The sequence below is a fragment of the Apodemus sylvaticus genome, chromosome 2 (genome assembly GCF_947179515.1).
Source record: "Apodemus sylvaticus chromosome 2, mApoSyl1.1, whole genome shotgun sequence".
NCBI lineage: Eukaryota > Metazoa > Chordata > Mammalia > Rodentia > Muridae > Apodemus > Apodemus sylvaticus.
Window position 1 is genome coordinate 117,353,855 of NC_067473.1, and position 27,470 is coordinate 117,381,324.

At 43.9% G+C, this 27,470-nt stretch overlaps 1 protein-coding gene and 1 non-coding gene across 3 annotated transcripts; one reads left to right on the top strand and one right to left on the bottom strand.

Annotated features, from left to right (window-relative positions):
• Window positions 1–844: 844 nt before the first annotated feature.
• Nfu1 (NFU1 iron-sulfur cluster scaffold) lies at window positions 845–26,433 on the top strand. 2 transcript variants are annotated; one of them, XM_052174244.1, is made up of 8 exons: window positions 845–945; window positions 4,006–4,106; window positions 9,675–9,810; window positions 13,353–13,419; window positions 16,165–16,279; window positions 18,767–18,827; window positions 23,272–23,446; window positions 26,338–26,433. In XM_052174244.1, the coding sequence occupies exons 1-8, from the start codon at window positions 887–889 to the stop codon at window positions 26,383–26,385; spliced, it is 762 nt and encodes a 253-aa protein (XP_052030204.1). In that variant the 5' UTR covers window positions 845–886; the 3' UTR covers window positions 26,386–26,433. The 2 variants fall into 2 exon arrangements, with proteins under 2 accessions (XP_052030204.1, XP_052030205.1); XM_052174245.1 differs by lacking the exons at window positions 845–945; window positions 9,675–9,810 and having other exon boundaries at window positions 4,013–4,106.
• LOC127679450 (U6 spliceosomal RNA) lies at window positions 8,889–8,995 on the bottom strand. The gene has a single exon (XR_007976763.1). It is a non-coding gene; the product is annotated as a U6 spliceosomal RNA (small nuclear RNA).
• Window positions 26,434–27,470: the final 1,037 nt, after the last annotated feature.

Consider the following 27,470-nt stretch of genomic DNA (forward strand, 5'->3'; position numbering starts at 1 on the left):
AAGAGCCAGAGGTGATGGAGGACCCCCAAGGAAACAGGCGGGCTAGGCACCAGGTGGGGTCAGCCATAGAGCTGAAAGAAGATGCAGGCGTGTGTCTCTGTTCCTAAGCCATCTCCAGTGGATTACCCCTTGCAAATGAAAATCTAGTTTTCTCCAAGGGAATCTCACTTGGGAGGAGGGGGCGGGGAGGGCAAACTACTAAACGTGGGCCTCATGACCAGCTGTAGAATGGCCAACAGAGAACCAACTCAGTGGTGTCTTTGAAGGTCCCTTGTCTCGTAATGTTAAGCCAGGACTTTGTTTTGTGTATTTAATTACACTTTTTTAATACTACATTATTTTTTATATTATTTATGCATATATTTTTAAATTTTTCTCTCTCTCCCTCCCTCCATATCTCCCTCCTCTCTTTTTCCCTGTGGGTCCCTTTTTATATATATTATGGTTTCCAGTTTGTGTTTTCATGGGATTCTTGTGTATATGAATAAGTGTGTCTCTGCACTTATATGCATTTCTTGTGTCTTTTCTTGAACTCTTTTCCTTATGTTTGTTTTGTCCTAGTCTGATATGTTAGGTTTTGTTTTATCATATATCAGATATTCCCTTGGAAGCCTGCTTGTTTTCTAATAAGAGACAGAAAGGGGTGAATTCGGAGGGGAGGTGTGAGAAAATTGGGGGAAATAGAGGGAAGGGAAACTGTAATCTGGATATATTAAGTGAGGAAAAAAAAAATCTACTTTCAGTAAAAGGAGGGGGTGGGAGGCCACTTGCAGTACCGCCCTCAACCTGTAAGAACGCTGACCGCTCTCCCTGCCCGGCCTGAGCCTGCGTGGGACTTGGAGACTTGAAGGAGGCGGGTCCGCGCAAGCGCACTGGCACTGAAGTGATGGCGGCCGCTGAGCGGGCATGGGGAGCAGCGGTCGGTGTAGCCCGGCTGTGCAGGCGGTAGGTGTCGGCTCCCGGGCCAGCAGATCCCTGTCGCCACCTTCTCACCACGGGGCGGGAGCTGGCGTCTGAGGGAGCTTTGTCCTGGCTCCAGAGCCCGAGGCCAGCCACCTTCCACGGACGTAGATCCCACGGGAATGTGGTTCCGAAGGGAAGAGCGGTCCCGGGATCCTGTCGTGTCGTCCCCTTTCCCGGGAGGTCACGGCTCGGAGAGAAGTGACTCGAGGGAATCCACCGCCCAGGCCTGTGCGAGTGCGTCCTGTTCCCCTTCTAGAGGGGATATCTGTCAGATATCTGTCACCGGCTTTGACTCCTGTAGAAAGGAGCCTGACAGAATGCGGATGGCTACCTTGAAGATTCAAATGCATTTCATCAGGCTGGCCTGGAAGCCCACATCCGTTATCCCAGTACATGAGAGGTGAAGGCAGGAAGACCAGGAGTTCAAAGCCAGCCTGGACTATTTATGAGACTACACCGCCTCCCCGCGTTTTAAAAAACTCCTAAATGCATCTCATAAAAATAGCAGATTAACAGAAGGGTTTTGTGGGTTGCCCCTTCCCACCTGCTTTCAGTGACTTTCCTTCAGTTACTCAGGATCGTCTAGACTTCAAACCTTCCTGCCAGAGTGTGCTTCTGGTTTCTCCACGCATGCTGCTCTTTCCCAGGGTTGAAGGAACGGCAATACTGGAATACTAGGGTGTTTCCAAATCCCCCAGTATTCCCTCCATTCTCTTAGTGGGTAGTTACTAGGTAGTGATGATAGCTACCATTTACTGAGCACTCGCTGTGTGGCCTGGTATGTCCCTTGTTGCAAGGTGTTCCTTTGGGGGAATGATCCCCAGCGCTCTGCATGCCTTTTGTTTCAAATAAGTGCATTTATTGAGGATACAGCAAATAGGACACACATAAGAGAGCAAGCAGCCAGAGCGTGGAGCACCAAAGCAGGCTCACCGTCTGGCAAACAGGCTCGGGAAACCTCAGGAACCAAGAGAGTTAGCTGGGGACTCAGGCTGGCAGGGGGTCTTCTCCTGGGTATGACATTTAATTAGCCATTTCTGTCATAGGCATTTTTATAACATGGAATTTAAACAGTAGCTGAATCTTGTATTTGGGAAGGTGCTGTGTTCAGGGACTGGTTTTACTCCAATAGTTTGCTCTTGTTCTGGTCTCAAGGGCATGATGTTTTCACTTGTTGACTGTTTTGCTGCCACAAAGGGTCTTGGAGGGCAGGAGGGCCTCTGTGTTCAAGGCCAGCCTGGTCTACACAGTGAAACCCTGTGATTTCCCTCTCTAGCAGGAGTTATTTTCAGAGCTCCATTCCTTTTTAATTTGATGAAGCTTTGAGAATAGCCAGTCAGTGCTTCTCTATCAGAGTGAGTGAAGGTCCGACGCCGGCTTACCGCTCCCCATCAAACATACAGAATGTTGGCTGCTCTGGGCAGTCGCTTGTGTTCTATTAGACTGTAGGCTTTGAATCGTTGGAATGATGTGAGTGTCCTTTATCCTAAATATTTCAGTGGAGTTTCTGACTTTAAATTTTGGGGCATTTGTACTTAGAGATACCATGGGGATAGAACCCATGTCGAAACACAAAATTCGTTTCTTCGTGTGCACCTTACCCGTCATGGAAATTGTACACATTGTTTTAGTGGCCTTTAGTGGAATTTAGAAGATTCAAATGCATTTCATCAGGCTGGCATGGAAGCCCACATCTGTCATCTCAGTACTTGAGAGGTGAAGGCAGGAAGACCAGGAGTTCAAGGCCAGCCTGGACTATTTATGAGACTAACCCCCTCCCCTCGTTTTAAAACTCCTAAATGCATCTCATAAAAATAGCAGATTAGCAGGAGCTGCTGGGCCACTTCTCTCCAGGTGACTGCTGTGAGACCGACAAGGGGAGCTTCTCGTTGGCTAATTTTTTTCTTATCTGTTTTCAACCAAATGACTCTGCTACCTAGTTTTTTTTTTTTTTTTTTTTTTTTTTTTTTTTTTTTTTTTTTTTTTAGGATTTATTTATTTATTATATGTAAGCACACTGTAGCTGTCTTCTGACTCCACAAGAGGGAGTCAGATCTCATTAATGATGCTTGCGAGCCACCATATGGTTGCTGGGATTTGAACTCAGGACCTTTGGAAGAGCAGTCAGTGCTCTTAACCGCTGAGCCATCTCTCCAGCCTTGCTACTTAGTTTTGAAACTTTTAAAAGTAAAAGTAAGCCAGGTGGTGGTGGTGTGTGTTTGTCTTTGGTCCCAGCATGCAGAGACAGACAGAGGCAGGTAGAGCTCTGAGTTATGAAGCCAGCCTGGTCAGCAAGGGGATTCCAGGAAATCCAGGGCTGTAGCGAGAAACCCTGTCTTAAAAAACCGAAAAAAGAAAATAAGAAAAGAAAAGAAGAAGGGAAGAAAGAGGAAGCACAAAGCCCTTGTGCGGCTCGGGGCTGGGGGCTGTAGATTTCAATTCCCTTGTTAGTACATTTATGATTCTGATGCCCCGATGTTAGTGTGTGCTTCCAGGTACCAATCAAATGGGTTTCTTTGTGGTTTAGCCAGCATTTTTATTTTATGCATATCAGTGTTTTGCCTGAATGGATGTATGTGTGCCACATGCGTGCCTGACGCCCTTGGAACTGGAGTTGCAGACGATTATGAGCGGCCATGAAGGTTCCGGGAGCCAAACCCAGACCTTCTACAAGAGCAACAAGGGCCTTTAACTGTTGACCCATCCCTCAGGGCCTTTTACCTCTGTTTTTAATTATATCATTTGCTGAAGTAGAAGTAAGGTTGCAGATAGAAAATGGAAAGTTAGCTCTCTGAGTATTTTTTATTACTGGTTATGTTTAAATCATAGCTGTGTCCTATATACAAGGGATGTATAAATCGTCGATAAAGGATCACCCTGCTTTGCTGGGTGTGTGCTCCTGTCGGCAGTTCCAGTACTAGGGCAGCAGAGGCAGAGTGTCCCAGACGCTCATGAGGCCCTCTGGGTTACAGAGTGAGACATGTTTCAAAACAACAAAACAGTTCCGATTCCTTACCATGTCACTCTTTGTTTCAAATGTAGGTTCTGTCACGGAGTGACCCCACACACCTTTAAGAAACAACCTCTGCACCAGTATGTACGGAGACCACTTCTCCCGTTGTACGCACCCTTGTGTAACAAAGGTACAGTGCTCGATAGAGTGAATGGTCATAGAATACAAAATTTTAAAGTTTCCTTTAAAAAATGAACTTGTATGTGTGAGTGTGCCACAGTGCTTGTGTGGAGGTCAGAGGACAGCCTGCTTAAGCCAGAGCTCTCCTCCTACCTTGTGAGCTCTGGGGTCTGAGCCAAACCTTTGCCTGGTAACAAATACCTTTACCCCCCTGAGCCATCTCAACAGCCCGAGAATTTGTCAATTTTCTATTCAGAGGCTTAGAAAAAGGATCCAGTGGTTTCCTGTCCATCCCCACCCCCTCCCTGTGGTAAAAACCATACTTTTCTATTATTAGTCAGAGGACATTATCTGTAGACTTGTGAAATCTAGTGTCTTGAAACACATTTTGAGACCATGAGTTGCTCAATAAATGATGTCTAAAATGAAATATTGTAAGAAAGAACTTACAAGTGGGTTTGTGTTTGAGAGAATCATGTGTATTTTAAGGTATTGCTTTCTCTATTTCTATAGGAATTCACTGCTGTACAGTGAATTCCTGCCTTTAATCAAACCTTCTAGGGTCTGATTTTGAATATAATCTGAAATGTGGTCATTGCTGCATTGGGGGACACTTGGAGGGGCCTGGGTATGCATGGCTTGATGTGGCACAGCTCAACCCTTCCTACTGCCTCGGGCACCTTCCTGTGACCATGTTCTGGGGTGAGATTGAGGGTGGCTAGGGGCATGACTTGACTCTGGAAGACGTCTTATCTCTTCTGCAGACTGGAGATGAGGAATGTTTCCTCAAATCACAAAATGTTGGGAACTCAGCAGGTCAACCCACTCTAACTGGTAAACTTGAGTGGAGCAGCACTTTGTGGTGAGCTCGTCTTTTCTAGTTGGTACCCACTGACTTCAGTCTTTGGCAGTGGCTTTCAGTTCTTGTCTGTGTTGTGCAGGAGCCGGTGCCTGCCTACTTAGGGACCTGTATAGTACCACTCCCCAAAGGGAAAACACTTCACTTTGTCCTATCCTGCCTTAATTCAGCATACTTTCGGAAGTGTCTGGCTAGGTGTTAGAGCTAGGAGTTGATTGATTGACTGTTTATGTTTGAGATTGTACTTTAATATCAATGTTTTCCCCTTCCCTTTCTTCTCTATAAACCCTCCATATACCTCTCCCCACTGTTCTTCAGTTCATGACCCCTTTTTCAACAGGTGTTAGAGTATGAATATGTGTATTTGCATATATATTCCTAAATATAATATTTTAAGTTCATATAATTATTGTATCTGTGTGGAGTTATTTTTAAAGTACCTAATTAAACTGAATTTAGAATATAATTGGAATGATTTGGTTGAATATCTATCTATTCAGATTAGTCTTTGAGGCAGCTTATTTATGTTGAGAGAAAAGCTGTGTGGTGATACCGTATTTTTCTTTTTTTTTTTTAAATATTTTTATTTTCTATATTCTTTGTTTACATTCCAAATGATTTCCCCTTTCCCGGATCCCCCCTCCCCATATGTCCCATAAACCTTCTTCTCTCCATCCCTTCTCCAGTCACCTCCCTCCTTTTCCTCTGTCCTTATATTCCCTTCCCATGCTAGATCAATCCTTTCCAGGATCAGGACCCTCTCCATACTTCTTCATGGGAGTCATTTGTTATGCAATTTGTGCCTTGGGTATTCAGGGCTTCTGGGCTAATTAATATCCACTTATCAGAGATTGCATTCCATGTGTATTCTTTTGTGATTGGGTTACCTCACTTAGGATGATATTTTCCAGACCAAACCATTTGCCTAAAAATTTTGTGAATTCATTGTTTCTAATTGCTGAGTAGTATTCCATTATGTAAATATACCACATTTTCTGTATCCATTCCTCCTTTGAGGGACATCTGGGTTCTTTCCAGCTTCTGGCTATTATAAATAAGGCTACTATGAACATAATGGAGCATGTGTCTTTATTGCATGCCGGGGAATCTTTTGGGTATATGCCCAGGAGAGGTATAGCAGGGTCCTCTGGAAGTCTCATGTCCAGTTTTCTGAGGAACCTCCAGACTGATTTCCACAGTGGTTGTACCATCTTACAGCCCCACCAGCAGTGGAGGAGTGTTCCTCTTTCTCCACATCCTCGCCAACACCTGCTGTCTCCTGAGTTTTTGACCTTAGCCATTCTGACTGGTGTAAGGTGAAATCTCAGGGTTGTTTTGATCTGCATTTCCCTAATGACTAATGATGTTGAGCACTTCTTAAGGTGCTTCTCGGCCATCCGAATTTCTTCAGGTGAAAATTCTTTGTTTAGATCTGTACCCCATTTTTTAATAGGATTATTTGGTTCCCTGGGGTCTAACTTCTTGAGTTCTTTGTATATATTGGATATTAGCCCTCTATCAGATGTGGGGTTGGTGAATATCCTTTCCCAATTTGATGGTTGCTGTTTTTGTCCTTTTAACAGTGTCCTTTGATGGTTGTCCTTTGCCTTACAGAAACTTTGTAATTTTATGAGGTCCCATTTGTCAATTCTTGATCTTAAAACATAAGCTATTGGTGATCTGTTCAGGAATCCCCTGTGCCCATGTCCTCAAGGGTCTTTCCCAGTTTCTTTTCTATTAGTTTCAGTGTGTCTGGTTTTACATGGAGGTCCTTGATCCACTTGGATTGAAGTTTAGTACATGGAGATAAGAATGGATCAATTCGCATTCTTCTGCATGCTGACCTCCAATTGATCCAGCACCATTTGTTGAAAAGGCTATCTTTTTTCCACTGGATGTTTTTGGCTCCTTTGTTGAAGATCAAGTGACCATAGGTGTGTGGATTCATTTCTGGATCTTCAATTCTATTCCATTGGTCTACTTGCCTGTCCCTGTGCCAATACCATGCAGTTTTTAACACTATTGCTCTGTAGTATTGCTTGAAGTCAGGGATACTGATTCCCCCAGAATTTCTTTTGTTGTTGAGAATAGTTTTAGCTATCCTGGGTTTCTTGTTATTCCAGATGAATTTGAGAATTGCTTTTTCTAACTCTGTGAAGAACTGAGTTGGGATTTTGATGGGGATTGCATTGAATCTGTAGATCACTTTTGGCAAGATGGCCATTTTAACTATATTAATCCTGCCAATCCACGAGCATGGCAGATTTTTCCATTTTCTGAGGTCTTCTTCGATTTCCTTCTTCAGAGAGCTGAAGTTCTTGTTATATAGATCTTTCACTTGTTTGGTTAGAGTCACACCAAGATACTTTATATTGTTTGTGGCTATTTTGAAGGGTGTCGTTTCCCTAACTTCTTTCTCGGCCTGCTTATCCTTTGAGTATAGGAAGGCAACTGATTTGCTTGAGTTGATTTTATAACTAGCCACTTTGCTGAAGTTGTTTATCAGCTGTAGGAGTTCTCTGGTGGAGGTTTTCGGGTCACTTAAGTAGACTATCATGTCATCTGCAAATAGTGATAATTTGACTTCTTCCTTTCCCATTTATATCCCCTTGACCTCCTTATGTTGTCTAATTGCTCTAGCTAGAACTTCAAGTACTATATTGAAAAGATATGGAGAGAAAGGACAGCCTTGTCTAGTTCCTGATTTTAGTGGGATTGCTTCAAGTTTCTCTCCATTTAGTTTGATGTTGGCTACTGGTTTGCCGTATATTGCTTTAACGATGTTTAGGTATGGGCCTTGAATTCCTGTTCTTTCCAATACTTTTAGCGATACCGTATTTTTCTTAATTTTTCTCCCCCAATGTAAATAGATTGTGTGGCTTGTTTGTTTTGTTCTGTTTTCTTGCTGTTGTTTTTGGTATTTTTTGGTTTTTTTGTTTGTTTTGGTTTTTGTTTTCCGGGGCCCTTGCTAACTGCCCTAGGCTGGCCTGGAGCCTGCTATACACCCACACCTCGGAGGCTGTCATGAACTCAGGCTCCTCATCCTCCTCAGCTTCCAGCCCTGCAGGCCATGGGCTACTGTGTCTGCCAGATTCTAGCTTGCAAATGAGATTTTGTTTTGACTTACTTTGGTTTTACATTTATACTATTACCCTTGGGTATTTCTAAAACCCACTTTTCTGTAGGCCTGGGTTACTCGGTGTATTGAGTAGGGAAAGCCAGATTTAGTCCTTCAGACTCAGTGAGATGCCCGATGAAATTATTATGACAGCAAAATACAAAGCCAGGCTTGGTAGCACATCTCTCTCTCTCTCTCTCTCTCTCTCTCTCTCTCTCTCTCTCTCTCTCTCTCTCTCTCTCTCTCTCTCTCCCTCTCTCTTCTCAAATAGTAACTATTTTTATTGACATATTTACAAAATATTACAAAGTAGAATGCCATTCTAACTCACCTTATAGAACAAGGGCTACAGACAGGCAAGATAAAGTCTATGGAAAACATTTATGTCTTTGGTATTAGAAATCTATACAGATCATGGCATTTAAAATATCCAATACAAAATATTAAGTGTAGACAAAGTCATCATTGATTATGTCATGAAAAGAGGCACTTTCATCCTCTGCTATGAAACTCTGAGGCCAATGAAATGCAACAGGAAGACCACATACCACTTGTGAGGCAGGGAGTCTACTGACTGAAATAAACAATACATGCTACCATACTGTGCACAGGAGTGTTCCAATCGCTGGGAGGCTGTACACTCCATAGCAACACTTGCTGACACTAACAGACAAAACATCCCCAATACAGATAAGACCTTATAGGTAGGAACTCATCCCAAGAGTAGACCTTGCCAGCACAAGTAGACTGTACAGACATTTTATAAAATATATTTTCATGACCATTTACACATATATAAAATCTCAATGGTTCTAAAAAATATGGAAAGATTCACGAATTTGCATGTCATCCTTGCGCAGGGGCCATGCTAATCTTCTCTGTATTGTTCCAACTTTAGTATATGTGCTGCCGAAGCCAGCACAGAAGCAAACACTGTTAATCCCAACACTCTGTAGGCAGAGGCAGGCAGATCTCTATGAGTTTGAGGCCAGCCTGCTTACATAGTGAGTTCCAGGCCAGCCAAGAGTAGATAGGAGACCCTGTCTCAAACAAACAAACAAACAAACAAACTATAGAAAATGACTGGTTCAGAATAGAAGGTAGTGACAGTCTTCCTTTAAGTTTTATTTCAAAACCTGTTCCCTGTAAAAGCAGACATTCCTTGTTGGAGGCAGGGCACCTTAATGAAGTGCTTGACCTTCACGTTCAAGCAGTTCAACTTTTTTGGATCTCTCTGGTCAGCTTGGGAAATAAAGCTTGTGAGGTCGTTTTCCCCAATGTTTCTTACTTCTCTTTCTCTAAAAGCTGAGCACTTCTGGGAGCTAGAGAGACTGCTCAGTGGTTAGAGCACTTACTCTTGCAGAAGGGCTAGGTTTGATTCCCAGCATCCATGTGGTAGCACACCGCCACCCATGACTGCATTCTAGAGGATCCGATGGTTTCCTCAACGCTGCTGGCACATGGTGCATGTGCACAAATGCAGGCAAGACATTCAGACACATAAAATAAAAAATAAAAATAGATAAATCTTTTTTAAAAAAGCACTTCATTGGCCATAACTTAAACTGTTTTTCTAGCATAACACTCTTTCTCTTTTTCAGTACGATTCATGTTTATTCAAACACAAGACACCCCAAATCCCAACAGCTTAAAGTTTATACCAGGAAAGCCGGTTCTTGAGACGAGGACCATGGATTTCCCTACACCAGCTGCCGCTTTCCGCTCCCCTCTGGCCAGGTACTGTTTCTGCTGGCTTTCACCAGGAGGCAAAGCGGCCTCTGGGGGTTGGGCAGCCTTGCAGTACATTTTGTGGGCAGGGCTGGTTTTAGAAGAATCAACTTGAAATTACAAAAGCTTTCTCCTCAGGAGTGTATTTGACAGTTCTGTAGCATGAATACTTAATTTTTTATTTTATTATTATTATATATAATTTTTTTTACATAAGAAAGCTCACCAAATGGGTTAATTATGATAAAATTCTGATCCAAACCTTTAAAACTCTAAATGGTAAAAAAAAAAAAAAAAATGTGTATGTATGTGTGAGTCCTTGATGTGTGAGTGTGCACAGTGTAAGTTTGTGTGAATGTGTGAGTGTGTGAGGTGTGAGTTTATGTGAATGTGTGAGTGTGCACAGTGTGAGTTTGTGTGAATGTCTGAGTGTGCAGTGTGAGTTTATGTGAATGTGAGTGTGTGTAGTGTGAGTTTGTATGAATGTTTGAGTGTGCACAGTGTGAGTTTATGTGAATGTGTGAGTATGTGCAGTGTGAGCTTGTGTGAATGTATGAGTGTGCACAGTGTGAATTTGTGTGAGTGCGTGGCACCCACAAAGGCCAGGGCTGGCCTTGAGAGTCCCTCAGCATCTTATTTTTAGCCCAGGCAGTAGGGATCTGAGCTCAGATCCTCAGACTTGTGTGCCACACTCTTTATCCTCTGAGACATTTTCTGCAGCACATCTCTAGGCTGGTCACAAACTCACTGTGTAACTGAAATGCCTGAACTCCTTCTGCCTCCACTTCCTGGGAGTTGGGATTACAGATGTGTACAGATGTGTGCCACAGCACCCAGCTTCAACTCTGATTTCCAAGAGCATGAAAAAGGTGCTTCTTTAATTTCAAAAGAAAGCATAGCCAAGGTTCTGGATTTTCATTCCGAACCATAAATTATTACAGTTGTCCGATGTGAAGTGACCTTTTAAAATCAATGAGGACAGTTTCTAAGTTCATGAGAGCCGTGTTATTTACCAGAGCGGTACCGCATGCCAGGCCTCTTCTGAACACACCGCCAGGCCATCATTCACGCCGATGCACTAGAGTCTGTGTCAGGGAGCTGCTCGCTGCGTGCCGCCTCCTCTCCCGCCTTCCCTTCCCTCCTCCTTTCTTCCTGATCTCTTTGTTGTGTGCAGAAAGTGATTGACTGCAAGCCTTGTGCATGCTAAATACATGTTCTGCTGCTGGGTTGCACCCTAACACCCAATTCAACTTCTGCACTGTTACTGCTTGCTGAGCACTTGAAGAAGGCCTAGGTAACCCCCGTAGTGAAACTCACAAATTGTCTTTTAAACTTCTAGTTTATAAATGTGTGCCATTTTTCTGACTTAAACACGCCATTTCTCAGAATGCTCTGTGGAGCACTTATTTTTCATGCTTTTGATACAAACAGCATGAAAAATAAGTGTAAGTAATGTGTATGCTATGACTTGGTGCACATACCCGTGTGCATGTGTGTGTATAACAAATGTCCACTGGGCACTTCCACACCTTGCTCTTGTGCAGTAGGTAATAGCAGAGGTGCTTAAGAGCACTTGCTGCTCTTGCAGAGGAGTCTAGTTCAGGTTTCTGTCACTTACTCCAGCTCCAGGGACATCCAGCGCCCTCTTCTGGCCTGTTCAGACACTGCATGTATGTGCATACACAGGGATGTGCATACACATAAATAAAAATAATAACTTAAAGCAGGGCCTGGTGGGCAAGCCTTTGATCCCAGCACTCAGGAGACAGAGACAAGCGAATCTATGAATTTGAGGCCAGCCTTGTCTACCGAGAAAGTTCCAAGACAGCCAAGGCTATAAAGAGAAACCCTGCCTCAAAAAAAAAAAAAATTAATTAAAAACAAACAAACAAAAAGACCCAAACCAAATAAGCCAATAAGTAAATAAAACAATCATTTTAAAAGTAACTAGGTGATAGGCATTCTCATCTTTTAACATTTCTTTTTGTTATTTAGTTTAGTTTAATTTTGTTAAACAAATTCTTTATCACTATTTAGTTGATTTCACAGCTCTATACTAGATTTTTTTGTTTTTTTTTTTAAAGAAGAATATAACTTCAGGAAGCAGGCAAACAAGCTAGGGACATGTATTAGTTTAGTTGCACACACACATACAGACACACACACACACACACACACACACACACACACACACACACACGAGCAAGTAAAGCACACACGTAAATGCATAAATATAAAACTAAGATCCATGCAGACACACACATACTCTGTCTGTGTCTCTGTGTGTTTTGCAATACTGGAGTTGAATCTAGGGCCTTGGGCATGCAAGTTGCGGAGCAGTGGTACAGTGTGATAATGTTTGTATAACCCTCCACCTAAATAAAAAGAGCAAATACCTCCATGACAGTTCCTGGAGAAATGTACACTAGAAGAACAACCTAGAATTTTAACTTCCTTTTTCTTAAAGGTTTATTTATTTATTATATATGTGAGTACACTGTAGCTGTCTTCAGACACACCAGAAGAGGGCATCAGATCTTATTATGGATAGTTGAACTCAGGAAGAGCAGTCAGTGCTCTTACCTGCTGAGCCATCTCTCCAGTCCCCAAATTTTAACTTCTTATTGTAATTTTTTAGTGTTTTTTCCTCTTTTGAGATAGGTTCTCAGCTCAGGCTAGCCTTGAACTGCTGATCCTTTTGCTTCCATTTCTTGAGTTCTGGGATTAGAGGCTATGCTCTGATGCCTGTCTTCAACTATTTATGTATTGTTGAAAATATTTACATAAAAAATGAGTTAGTGTAGTGTAGCCCAGTGTTGTGACACATGCCCATAAGCCCAGCACCTGGGTGGCATAGAAGGACTGGGAATTTGAGGTTAGCCTGGGCTACACAGTGAGGCCCTGTTTTAACATACACACCCAAACAAAAATAAAAACAAAACAACTTCACTAGGGATATAGAAAGCTACCTGACAGAACTCCCATTGATGATAGATTGGGCACTGGGTTCAGTTGTTTACTACCACAAAAAAGAAGGGGAAAAAAATCCTGTTTTTTTGTATTCATGGAATTTAGTGATCTTTTCTTTGTTGTCCCTGAGCTGTTTTAGGGAATGTTTTTGCTGTAAGCACCTGAGGAGAGGCCAATCTGTCTTTTGTCTTCCTAGAAGCTGGCACTTAGAGATGTCAGCTCTGTTGAGTGAATGATATGGATGTATCTTCCGTCAGGAAGGCTCTCAGAGTCGCCTTTGTGGCTCCGTGGTGATGCCGTCTTTTTTATGTGACACTGTCCCGCGCTTTTTGCGTGGGCCACGGCCTCCTCACTGATTGCCAGGCGATGCGCATGTTCAGGTAGAGGAGTAATAGAAATTCTGCTCTTGCTCCTGGGCAAGGACCTGGAGCAAGGCAGGTGACTGTAGGACAGGAAGGAACACAGCCATCTTGAGTTGATAGCTTTTAACCAGAGACAGTTAGTGGTGGGTCTGTATGTTTTTCCACGTCTGTCTCTGCTTCTCTTCTTTCATGAGATGGCTTTCTGTTTTGTGTTCCCAGGCAGTTATTCAGGATTGAAGGTGTGAAGAGCGTCTTCTTTGGACCAGATTTCATCACAGTCACAAAGGTACAGTCCTCAGAGCAAGACATGAGACTCGGCTTTCAGCGTTGTCTGAGTCCAGTGCCCCTCTCTACAATTGTCATTGTTCTCTGGTTGTCTTTCTGTGTAGCCCAGGCTGGCCTGAAACCTGAGGCCTTCCTTCCTTGGCCCCCTATTGCCAGCATTACAAACAAACCACCATCCCAACCTAGAGTTTTCTTTTTCTTTCTTTTATTTTTGTGTGTGTGTGTGTGGGGGGGTGGTATAATTTTATTTTTATTGCTATGTGATTATTCAGACAAGAGAATATACAATGGCTAGGTTCAGGGATCATGAACAAAATAGAGTTCCCCACTGGACATTTATAATGTAGTCCTTCAGGGCAGGGCAGGGACTTGTCTGTCTCCTAGAGATTTTTATATGTAGGTGGCCTACAGAGCTTGGGAGCCCTGATGAATAGCGTGTCACAGTGAGGTGGCCTACAAGTTGAGCATGGTGGCATTTGTCAGTGACTTCAGCTATCATGGAGAACAGAAAAGTGGATGAGTTCAAGTCCAATAAGAGCTATATGACACCGTTAAGAATGGGAGAATATCCTTTAGAGAGAGAACCAAATGTTCCCATTAGTCCTGGACAGACCTACATTTTGCAGTGCACAACTGTGTGATTCCATTGTCATTTCTCCTCCCATTTCCACTCTCTAGGTGCCACAGTCAGCCCCTTTGTTTCCAACACAGTGAGCAGTGTCAGAAGACAGGTGCTCAGGAGTCCCTTGACATAGACTTGTCCCTAGACTTTCATTTCTCAGGAACCAAAAGCAACCTTCTTCTGTTTTTACTGCTAACAATGGCAAAGTCTGGTCTCCAGGTCATAGATCCAGCGCTGCAACATTGAAGGCATAACTGAGAGGCAAAGGAGACAGACTGGGGCTGCCTTACAGTGCAGAGTGTGTCCATGAGCTCAGAAGAAAGCTGGACACAATTTCTCTGCTCTGACAACAAAACCAGTTTCATAGCACTCCAGAGGGGCAGGGTAAGACTCAAACAAACCACCACCCCAACCTAGAATTTTCATTCTTAATATGCTAAGGTTTTTAATGACACATGGTATTGAAACTCTCAGGTCAGGGGCTGGAGAAACAGCTCAGCAGTTAAGACCACTGTCTGGCCGGGCGGTGGTGGAGCACGCCTGTAATCCGAGCACTTGGGAGGCAGAGGCAGGTAGATTTCTGAGTTCGAGGCCATCCTGGTATACAGAGTGAATTCCAGGACAGCCAGGACTATACAGAGAAACCCTGTCTCGAAAAAACCAAATCCAAAAAACCAAAAAATCAAAACAAAACAAAACAAAAAAAACAAAACAAAACAAAAAACCAAAAAAAAACCAACCAAACAAACAAACAAAAAAATACTGTCTGCAGAGACCCAGTTTAGATTTCCAGCACTAGGGGCTGGAGAGATGGCTCAGTGGGTAAGAGCACTGACTGCTCTTCTGAAGGTCCTGAGTTCAAATCACAGCAACTAGATGGTGGCTCACAACCATCTGTACAGCTACAGTGTATTCATACACATAAAATAAATAAATGAATCTTTAGATTTCCAGTACCAAGTGGCATCTATGCCTCCAATTCCAGAGGACCCAATGTCCTGTTATGACATCAGCCACACACAGTACATAGATATACATGCAGACAAAGCATTCATGCACATAAAATAAAATAAATACGTATATTAAAAACCTCTAGTGATGTCTACTTCATTTGTCAAGTTAACAAAGGGTTTTATCGAAGCCTGTAATGCCAGCACTCTGGGAGGCAGAGGCAGGCGGATTTCTGAGTTCAAGGCCAGCCTGGGCTACAGAGTGGGTTCCAGGACAGCCAGGGCTACGCAGAGAAACCCTGTCTGGGGGAGGGGGGGAGGACCAACAAAGGGTTTTTTCTAGCTGCAGTTAACTCTGCTCCAGGTATAACTATTATCCAGTAGCCTTAGCAATTCAGATGAAACACTTGACCCTCAGCAGATTCAACACAGTGTCCAGTATTACAGGGATACCCCATAACAGGACACAACCTTAGCAGTTTCCAGGTTACTGGAATAAAATGTATTTTATGTTTTATAAAATGTCTAAAAATTTAAATGTTTTAATTCCATGTGTTATTTTGTGTGTGTCTGTGTTGAGGCATCCATAGATCAGAGGACAACTTACAATAGGTAGTTCTCTCTCCTTCCACCACGTGGGTTCCCAGCACTGAACTCAGCTTGCCAGACTTGGTAGCAAGTGCTTTTACCCACTGAGCCATCCTGCCTGCCCCTAAGTTGTATTTTTACCAATTCTTTCTGTGAGCTGATGGACAGAAAAATAAATCAAGTAAACACTGTAAACAAATTACCTGTGTGCTCTGCCCGACGCCACAGTGCACACTCTCTCCAAAAGGGTGTGCACTTAGTCATTGTGTTGACACATGCACACTAATGACGAGTTTCAGATACGTGTGTATGTGTGTGTGTGTGTATTTGCATAGTTCACTTTCGTGCAGTGACACCGTGAACTCACTGTGGTGGTACACACCTCTAATCCCAGCACTCAGGAAGCAGGAGCACAACCTCTCTCTGCAAGTTGAACAACAGTGCCGTGTATGTAGTGAGTTCCAGGCAGTCAGAGCTGCACATTGAGACCCTGTCTCAAAATGGAGAGAGAGAAAAAAAAGGTGGGAATCTGGATTTGTGGTGCTCTTGGCTGGAAATACAACATGCTTCTTCAATGTGATTACAGGAGAATGAAGAATTAGACTGGAATTTACTGAAACCAGACATTTATGCAACAATTATGGACTTCTTTGCATCTGGCTTACCCCTAGTGACCGAGGAGACGCCTTCGGGAGAAGCAGGTAGAGCTGTATGGATCTGTCGTGCTTGTCCAGTCTGTATTGACTTCCTGCCTCAGTCCCATTCACCTGGATTCCCAGTGACAGAATACAGACTTTTAAAATGCTTTTATTAGAATTATTTACGTATTAGTTATACGGCATTATGGGTTCACTTATGGCCTTTTATACATGGATATAATGTGTTTTGATCATAATCACCCTTTGTTGCTTTCTCGTCTCCCTCACTCTTGATGATCCTCTTCCTCTTCCCAACCTCCTCTCTCATACTGTTTGGTCTTGTGAGAGCCTTAAATGAGGTCCTTTAGTGTTGCTTACAGAAGCACAGGTAGGCCACCTACCTGAGCACCGGCATCTTACCAGTGGAGACACCACCCTAGATGATGTCCTTCCTCCCCAGCAATAACTTTGTGTAGGTCTTCGGGGAGGGTGTGGCCTCATGAGACCCTCCTCTGTCCATGTTCAGGGAGTGTTTTACTTGCATCTATGTATGCCCACTGTGGTGTGTGTGTGTGGTGTCCAGATTGGAGTCCACGAGAGGCCATTAGATCCTCTGAAACTAGAGTTACAGATAACTGTAAGCCACCATGTGGGTACTAGGAACTAAACCCAGGTCCTCTAGAAGAATGGCCAGAAAGCATTCCACAGCTCTCCACCCCCTCCTCCAGCTCTTACAGGCCTTCTGCCCCTCCCCCAACACTCCATGATGGTCTTGGAGTCTTGCAGGTAAGGCTGTCCCATTTAGGGCTGAGTCAACAGTCCCTTAGTCTCAGCACTGGACACCTACTGCGTGAAGAGTTACTCTGACCAACCCAGATAGCAGTCCTAGTCTGTGGGAATAAGCATGGTCATTGAAAAAGAAGCTCGCAGAGCATTACATGTGCATTTAGTAAAACAGTTGGAACTTGTCCATAAGAGTCTATGACCGCCCCGCCGCAGGTGTTCGACCAGGTTACAATACCAGCTATGACTTCCCTCCAGTGGAGCTGACCTCAGCTCCAGTGAGAAAGCACTCGGCTACCCCACGTGGGGCTGGCTGCTGTGCCAGCAGGCAGTGAACAGCGTTTTCCCCGGCCTGGTCAGTAGTGTGGTACACAGGCTGCAGCTGAGTGACGGGGTTGACCCACTTCCCTCCCAGTTGCCTGCGCAGCACCTTCTGGCTGTGAGCTGGCCTGCAGGCAAGGGACTTGAGTGTCCGTCCCAGCTTCTGTTCTGTGTCCTGAGACCAGAGCATGTGCTGTCTTCAGCGGGAGGAGCTCACCATTTGGTCTGGGGGGAACCAAGAGCAATGGAATTACTTTTATCATTGAATGGATTTGGCTCTGGAACCGATTCTACATGAGGAAAATTTTCATATAGAACTTCATATAGACTATTTTCTCAATTTTTAAAACTTGTGTGAACATTGAATCTATTATACAAAACTAAAATTTTTAATTATGAAAAATTTTGAAAATTCAGAAACACCATGCATAAGGCACAAAGTGGCTTCTACTTAGATTTAACAGATGTTAACTTTTTCTGGAGAAAGGTGGCAGGAATCAAACAGTGTTAATTCTTCTACAGTTGCATTAGACCCATTTTTAAAGGAAGTATTGGGATGCAAAACAGTATGTAGTATATGCAGGATTTTAGGGGAACCAGTCTGAGGTTTAATAATAAAGCCCCAGAGACATGTGTGTGTGTGTGTGTGTGTGTGTGTGTGTAAGGCCCTTGGCTCTTTGCTGGGCAGACTCTGAGTTACAATGTAACTTAACCCTGCTTCCTGCCACTGCTTCTGCAGTGCTGCTCTAACTCCTCATCTCCCTTTCTTCCCCTGGTGCTGTCTCATCCCAGCTCAGCTGCCAACTCTATATTCTTCAGAAAGCTACATTCCCCTCCGAACTGACCAGCAGCAGGACAGCGCCCTCCCGTCCTTCCCATCTCTTTGGTTGTCCTTTGGCAGAAATGAGGATTCTGTCACCTCCTTCACTGACAGTTTGCTTTTTAACATGATAAGCTCAGAGAATCATCCTTTGGACAGACAGGGAAGGACAAGCATTTACATATAGAAAGCTGGTAATGGGCTGTTGAGAAATGGGTAATTTGACAATACCAAATATTCTTTCAACAGCTAGCCTCTCCCAGGCACAGCAACCAACACTTGAAAATACCAGGACGCACCTACAAGTCCTTTGATACAATGTGTGGGGGAAGGCCGTCCTGACTGTAGGTGTGTTCCTATTGTATAAGGTGGAAACTGAAGGATTGCTGTGAGGTCATTTTTTCTATGTTTTATTCTTTTGTTTTGTTTTGGATTTTGAAGCAAGGTCTTGCTAAATCTACCTAGCCTGGAACTTCCTATGCACACCAGGCTGGCCTTGAGCTGTGACCTTTCTGTATTACTTGAGTGCCATCATTCTCGACTGCTTTTATGTCAGAATCTTCCTGTTTTAATGCATATATGACTTCAAAATTGTTACTCTTGGTTTTCTTATGTTTTTTTTCTAGGTTCTGAGGAAGATGACGAAGTCGTGGCAATGATTAAAGAACTGTTAGATACTAGAATACGGTATGTATTAACATCCCCCCCAGCCCCACCCTGCAATCTCGTGCTGCAGAGACAATTCTCATTAAAGCAGCAAGCTTTCATCAGGAGATTGGAGCAGAGCTCCAGATCAATAATCAGTGTAAACCAACAGAGGTCATCATTGCAATTAAATGTAAAGAGAGCCTGCGCCTCAGTGTTGAGACATGTCTTTCCAGCAGTCCATATGGAGATAGGCAGGAGGCATTCCCCTCACGGTCAGCGTGTAGGAACGAGAGTGGACCTCGTCTTCATGAGGATCGTGAAGAAAGTGGCACCCATGTAGCAACTGCCACAAAAAAGAGTGAGGACAAAAGCCAGGCTGGGTGACACTCTTCCTGAGTCCCTAGGGAAGCAGGTAGGAGGATCTCTGTGAATTCTGAGCCTAGTTTGGTACACACAGCGAGACTGTGCCTCAAAAGCAAAGCAAACAAGCCAACAAAAAACAGGAGTAAAGACAAGACTGGTGGACAGCCCGTCTCTACTTTTCTCACAGCATACCAGTGAGTCCGGACTTTTTAAAAGATTTATTTACTAAGTATTTATATGAGTACACAGTAGCTATCTTTAGACACACCAGAAGAGGGCATCAGATCCCATTACAGATGGCTGTGAACCACCATGTGGTTGCTGGGATTTGAACTCAGCACCTCTGGAAGAACAGTTAGTGCTCTCAACTGCTGAGCCATCTCTCCAGCCCTTAAGTCCAGATTTTTAAGATAATGTATTCCTGTTTAGTTATTTAAAGAGACAACTTAGATATTGAATAGCGAGAGGCTAGCTACATGGCACACACTTTTAATTTCAGCACTAGGGAGGCAAAGGCAGGTGGATCTCTGTGAGTTCAAGGCCAGTCTGGTCTACAGAATGAGTTCCAGAACAGCCGGAGTTATACAGAGAAACCCTGTCTTGAAAAACCAAATGAAATATTAGATAAAATAAATGAAAACATGAATTCCTATGAAAACAGAAATCTAAGAAGAGTATTTACAGAACTAAAATATAATAAAGAACTCATTAGATTCATTTCAATGAGATGTGACACAGTTGAAGGGGTGAACTCAGGCTAGCAATAGAGCAGCAGTAAAGAACCCATGTCGAAGCATGCAGAAAGGAGGAATCGGGGTAGAAAACAAGCACGTCAGTGTTCTGGGGGTTAAAGGCACAGAAGTGGGATATGTGTCCTAAATGGAGGTGAGTGTGAGCAGAAGCCTTCTGTGCGGCCTTGTGTGAGAGCTGTAAAAGTAGGTAGGTTGGCAGTGACGGGATCAGTGAAACGTTATATAACAAACAGCTGTGTAGAAGGCAAGAAGACAAAAGAGTTCTTGTTCAGTGCAGAAGGATACAGATTGGAAACGGTAAATATTATGCAGGATTCTGTAGGTGATGTAATGGTGCCTAGCATGGCTAGTGAAGGCGGAAGTTGTCAGAATACGGGAACCCAATTCCACATTCCTTATCAGGGATGCACAACTTAGATGCAAGGACAGAAACACTGGATAAAAACAAAAAACCAAAAGCTGGAGAGATGTATGGCATTCAGACATATACTGAGAACTTCTGAAGCTACGCAGACACTGGAACACAGTGTGCTGACTGACAGCGGTGGATGCCGCCACACAGTGAGGATACTTGCTACCAGGAATATAGTTTAACCATCTAACAGCACAGATTCAAAATAAATAAAGAAGATATGACAGATGAGAAGGGACACAAATAACCCATAGGTATGAGAGGAAATTAACACCTCTGTCTAACAAAGGACAAAAGTAATTAGGAAAGAGAGAGTTTTACATCTTATTATTTTTATTTACTTTTTTTTATTTTTACATGAGGTTCCACCATGTAGCCCTGGCTGCCCTAAAACTTGCTGTATATACCCTCAATTGATCTCTGTTCACAGAAACCAGCTGCCTCTGCCTGGTGGCTGGAATTGAAGGCATAAGTCACCATGCCCAGGCTAAGATGGAGTTTTGACCATGTGACTTAACACTTGACTAAATGTTGACATATGGGTAATGCACTTGGCAAGAATGGAATATTATTTCCATGTGCACACGGGTCATGCGCTTGCGGCTTGTTCCTTGTTCACGCAGCGGCCCTCACCTAGTTTCTGACTTAATTCACTGAGAATCTCAGGCTTTGCTGTTTGGTGCTGGGGATTAAACCCCGGGCCTTGCACACTTCATAGCCATGCACTCTCCCTGAGCCTCATCTCCAGCCTGAGACCATGGTTTCCTGACTACAGTGGACCTGGGGGCTCTGCAGAAGGGCTGGGGATGTAGTTTTGGGGGTAGAGCATTTGTCAAGAATACCAAAGGCGGGGGCAGGGCATGGGCCAGGGCAGAGTCGGGTGTCAGTATTAATCTAGCTCAAAAAGAAATGATTGATGGTGGATTCTTACAATCAGACAGTACGGGTCCAGTGAGGTGGCTCACTGGGGTACTTGTTGCCAAGTCTGGTGACCCGAGTCTCATCTGAGAGACTTACATGATAGGAGGAAGGTATTGAGTCCTAAAAGTTGTCCTATGACTGTCACAGCAGCATATGCACACCCCCAAAACAAAGAATACAATAAATTAAATTAATTAATGTCTTTATGACTTGGGCTAGGCAGGTTTTGTTTTGTTTGTTTTTTATTCACACGGACACAAGAAAATCAGGAAGATGAAGGAAAAGACAAATTAGATGATAGTAAAATTCTGCCTTTCTCAGGGAAAGACAGAAAAGATTTTCAGTGTATCAGGCTGACAAGATGCCCTCGTGGGTAAAGACACCTCCTGCTAAGGTTGATAACCCAATTTCTATCCCCAGAAGCCACATGGAGGAAGGAGGGAGCCGACTCCCACAAGTCGTCTTTTCCTTCCTCATGAATTCTGTGGCGCATGTGTGCAGGTGTACGCACATATGCAAAACAAATATAAAAAAATCAAGGGCGCTGGAGAGGTGGCTGAATGGTTCAGAGCATTTACTGCTCTTCCCCAGGCCGCAGCTTCAGTTCCCAGTGTAGCTCGCAGCCACCTGTAACACTAGTTCTAGGGGCTCCGGGTGAGGTCTCTTCTGACCTCCAGAGGCTCCTGCCTTCATGCCTGCAGTCAGGTATTCACACTGCCACATAAAATAAGTATCATTTTAAAAAGTTTTTGTTTAAGATTTTGATTTTATGAATGCATAAAAACACAAATTGACAAAAGCATAAATGGAGGCTGGAGCCAGACCATGGCCCAAAGCAGTAAGCAGACACAGGCACTGGACGTGGATGGGCGCAGTGTGCCGTCGGACTCACCACGAATATCCAGAGCAAACCTCCATAGACTGTCACCGTTCTGATGGACACCAGTGGTGAGAGCAGGAAGCAGTCGACTAGGAAAGTGTTTGCCATTGTCCACCAAATCGAACTAGTTATACTTTTGTCGAGGCAGGTTCTCATCCATAATTTGGGATGGCTTGGGACTGAGTGTGCAGCCCCGTCCAGCCTCGGACTCCTGGCAGTCCTCCTGCAGGTTAGTTAGCACTTCAGGCATGAGTCTCCACTCCCACTCCGGGAAGTATGACCTCAACTACATGCCCAGTCATAATTCTGCCCATACCAAAAGATGCACAGGTGGGTCTCTACAGCATGTTATATGTACAAGTAAGATCTGCAGTATCTACAGCAGGATGGTAATCCTCTCTGCCGCCCTAGTGGAGTACTGTGCGGTATCTGCAGCAGGATGGTAATCCTCTCTGCCATCCTAGTGGAGTACTGTGCAGTATCTGCAGCAGGATGGTAATCCTCTCTGCCATCCTAGTGGAGTACTGTGCAGCTGTGAGGTTCATGGGCTCTTATACTCAGCAAGAATAAGTTATCCAGAGAGGAAAAGAAGCCGGATAGACGTGAGTCACTTAGAGTTAGACTTTGGGCCACTGAGAATGCTGAGTAGGGAAACCCTTGCTGCCATCCTGCTGCTGACCCGAGTGCCATCCCAGAACCTGCATGGAGAAGGAAATGACTACGGAAGGTTTCATCTGATTATACACATGCCAAGCTCACACAGACTAATACACATTTAATTAAATTTAATCAAGTCATGGGACTGGGGGGGGGGGGGATGACCAAGATGGTAAAGTACTTATCGTATAAGCATGAAGACCTAAGTTTAGTCCCCAGAATCCACATTAAGACAGCTGGGCATGGGTATGTTTGTGATCCCAGTGCTTGGGGCAGAAATAGCGTAGCCTAATAAATGGATTTCTGTTCAGTGAGAGACCCTGTCTCAAAAAGCAAGATAAACAGTACCTAGAATAGCACTTGAGGTTGTCTTCTGGCCATAGTGTATGCTCACAAACCCAATCAAGCACACACACACACACACCAATGAACTGCCTTAATGTTTTTCATTGAAGGCGTCTGTTGTTTTAATGTGTTCTGAATGTCCTGTGGGTGCAGCCCCACTGTGCAGGAGGATGGGGGCGATGTGATCTACAGAGGCTTTGAAGATGGCATCGTGCGGCTGAAGCTCCAGGGCTCCTGCACCAGCTGCCCCAGTTCCATCATCACCCTGAAGAGTGGCATTCAGAACATGCTGCAGTTTTATATTCCAGAAGTGGAAGGTGTGGAGCAGGTAGGTAGCACTGTGACGGGTAGGGTGTCATAGTAAGAGAGGACTGAGTCAATAACCTGTCTTTACTTGGAAAACTTCATGGGTGATTGAGTTCCGACTGCAGATGTCCTGGAGGGATTCAAAGCTCTATGCACCATGCGACTATAGATGAGGATACGAGGAAGAGCTCACATGATCTACCTATTACTCCTCCTCCCCTGTTCCATCTCTACCACCAGTTTTTTAATTTTAAGATAGGTTTCATGCTGGGCAGTGGTGGCACACGCCTTTAATCCCAGCACTCAGGAGTCAGAGGCAGGCGGATTTCTGAGTTCGAGGCCAGCCTAGTCTAGAGTAAGTTCCAGGACAGCCAGCGCTACACAAAGAAACCCTCTTTTGAAAAACCAAAAAATAAAAAATAAATAAAAAAAACAAGATAGGTTTCATGTGGCCCAGGGTGACCTTGAACTCCCTACGTAGCTGAGGATGACCTTGGAACTCCGTTTCCCAAGTGCTCAGATTGTAGATATGTGCCACCATACCTGGCCTTAACTAAAAATTATTATTACATGTTTTTGAGTATATGTACATGCTGTGTATGTGTGCTCAGGCATGTGTGTGTGTGTGTGTGTGTGTGTGTGTGAGAGAGAGAGAGAGAGAGAGAGAGACAGAGACAGAGACAGAGGGGGTGGGAGAGGGAGAGAGAGAGAGATGGAGAGAGAGAGAGAGAGAGAGAGAGAGAGAGAGAGAGAGAGAGAGAGAGAGACTCCTTCCACTATCTGTGGATTCCAGGAACAGAGCTCAGCTCAGGATACCAACCTTGGGAGCAAGTGTCTTTTTTTTTTTTTTCTATATTCTTTGTTTACATTCCAAATGCTTTCCCCTTTCCCAGTTCCCCTCTCCCCATATGTCCCATAAGCCCTCTTCCCTCCGCCCATTCCCTAACCCTGAGTCATCTCACTAGTCCCAGTTTTTCTTTAATGAGACAGAATTTCTCTCCATAATTGAGAGTGGCCTGGAGCTTGCTATGTAATCCTCCTGCCTCAGCTTCCTGAAAGCTGAAGTTAGAGGCATGTGCACCAAGGACGCATAGTGTTGTACAGTGAGATTAGCACTTATTTTGGCTTTGGCTGTAGCATGTTGGAATGTTTTGTCTCCGAGTATGTGAGGTTACGGTGACACTGCAGTGACTCCAGCTAAGAAGCAGGGCTGTGAGGAAAGGCTGTCAACAAGAATGCAGTAACAGAGGTTAGCAAACCGACCTGGTCTGTGGCTTTAGAGAATCACTTACCTGAGTTGTACCGAAGACCAGCCTTCTTAGTGGGCTGCCAAGCTAATCTCTCCGTGTGTCTCGCCCCGTGAATGTGAGAAGTTCAGGCCCTGTCTCTACCTTTGTTATTTTCTGCAACAGCTCTGCTGGGTCTCACAAGCGTCATCTGCACATTGACATTGAAAAAGCTCTTGGGAATCTTACACCAAGTTAGGGATGCTTCTGCCTAAGTAGGAGTTGATTTACAAAATTCTTTGGATTAGATATATTGAGATTGGATATATATTTAGCCTTTTGGAGTAAAATACCTGTTTTAAGTCAACCTCAAAATAAAACTAAGAAGTCTGCTAAGTATCTCATCAGAACCCATCCAGATAAGTTTTGCGGTGAAGTTTCGCTTTGCTGCCTGGCAGGTCTTGTACTCTTTCCTGGGCTAGAGTGACTTCTGCTCCAGCCCCCAAGGTGCTGGGCCTTCTCTGCCACTGCGCCTGCCCTCCCTCCCATTGGGACCTCTTCCATTGCATAACTGTAGTGGATGAGACAAGGAAACAGCTTTCTATAACTCTTGCTTTTCAGTGTTGGCCTTTTTTTATCCACTATCCTATCAGCCCATAGAGGGACTAGCCTTTTCTTTTTTCCTTAAGTATTTTCTTCCCTGAAAATCTTTTCCTTTTTTTTTTTTATTTATTTATGTATTTATTTTTTTCGAGACAGGGTTTCTCTGTGTACTCCTGGCTGTTCTGGAACTCACTCTGTAGACCAGGCTGGCCTCGAACTCAGAAATCTGCCTTCCTCTGCCTCCCAAGTGCTGGGATTAAAGGTGTGCACCACCACTGCCCGGTCCCTGAAAATCTTTACACTTCTTTAGGTTTAAAATATTTTTTATTTAAGTAAAATCAAAATAATTTGTAGTATTTACTATTTTAGGAGATTGGAGGGGGTCCCTTTAAAAAATTCTTTTTTCTCTCTCTCTCTCTTTTCTTTCTTAATATGAAGCCCTGGAACTCTGTAGACCAGGCTGGCCTGGAACTCACAAGAGATTTGCCTGCCTCTGGCTCCTGAGTGCTAGAAATAAACACATGTGTCTACATGCCCTATTTTAAACATGTTTAGTTGCATTTTATTTAGCATGTATGTGTGTATGTACACACACCATGGTGCACAAGAGGAGCCTTGAGATTAGACCAGTCCGCAACGATCGGGTATGGAGAGCAGGTCTCATCCCGTTGGGTTCTGCTGTTGGATTGGTTTTCTGAAGCGAAGCCTCAAGTCATCTCGACTGGCCCTAGGGCTTACTGTGTAGCAGACAGTGGTCTTGAACTCTTGATTCTGTGATTACAGGCATGTCCTATCCTGACAGGATTCATTCAGTCTGCCCAGCTAAGATGCTGCTGCCAAGAGCCTCTTTTCTGAGACAAGAAAATGGATCTCAGTTCTTTATATGCATTTAATTTGCTTTATTTTCTTAGGACCCCAGTTCTGACTGAACCTTGTGCTTTGGGCTATTGATAGGTTTACTCCTGTCAGAGTGCTGTGCATTACCATAGATTATTTCAGGCTGGCAAGTGATGTTCATGTTGGGAAAATAACACTTTCTAACCTCTGTCTTAACTCTTGAATTCTCTTTGTTTTCTGGCTTTAGGTGATGGATGATGACGAATCAGATGAAAAAGAAGCAAATTCATCTTAAATAGTTTGTATTTTCTTTGGCCACAACCATTAAACTTATCTTTACTGAGCCTGTTATTTGTGTCTGCTATGGAAGTTTACTAATAAAAGGTTTCCTTCCTCCAGAATGATATAAATACATTTGCTTCCCCTCATGAATTATTTACGTCATCCCGAGTCACGTGGGCATGGGTTTTAGTCATTTATGCTACCCCGAGTCACCCACGCACTTGGATTGCTCAGGTCTTAGTCATTTACGCCGTCCTGAGCCACCCACGCACTTGGGTCTCAGCCATTGATGCCGTCCTGAGTTTCCTGCACGCGTGCGCGACTCGAGCACTCTGGAGTCACCCACACGCGTGGGTCTTAGTCATTTACGCCTCCCTGAGTCTTATCCCCATGCTCATGGGCCTTATCCAGGGGTATTTTTGTTTTTACTCCTCATTTATGCTGGTTCTTTCTTTGCTGGGAGAAACATTTTAAAATATATTTCCTGGGGCTGGAGAGATGGCTGAGCAGGTAAGAGCACTGACTATTCTCCCGAAGATCCTGAGTTCAAATCCCAGCAACCACATGGTGGCTCACAACCATCTGTAATGAAATCTGACACCCTCTTCTTGTGTGTCTGAAGACAGCAACAGTGTACTCATATATAATAATGTAATGGGCCAGAGCGAGCAGGGACTGAGCGCGCAAGGTAAACTGAGTGAGCGGGCTGACCAGAGTGAGCAGAGGTCCTAAAATCAATTCCCAGCAACCACATGAAGTCTCACAACCATCTGTACAGCTACAGTGTACTCATATGCAATAAATAAATAAATAAACAAATAAATCTTTTAAAATACATTTTCCGTTTAACCCATTTTCTTTTTTTATACAGAAATAAACAGAATGAATGCACTTAAAATATCCAGAGTGACTTAGTTTTTCCTATTAGATATCCACAATGATTTTTTTACTGCAGTTTTTAGGGTTTTTTGTTTGTTTGTTTGTTTGTTTGTTTGTTGGGTTTTTTGAGACAGGTTTCTCTGTGTAGCCCTGGCTGTCCTGGAACTCACTCTGTAGATCAGGCTGGTCTTGAATTCAGAAATCCACCTGCCTCTGCCT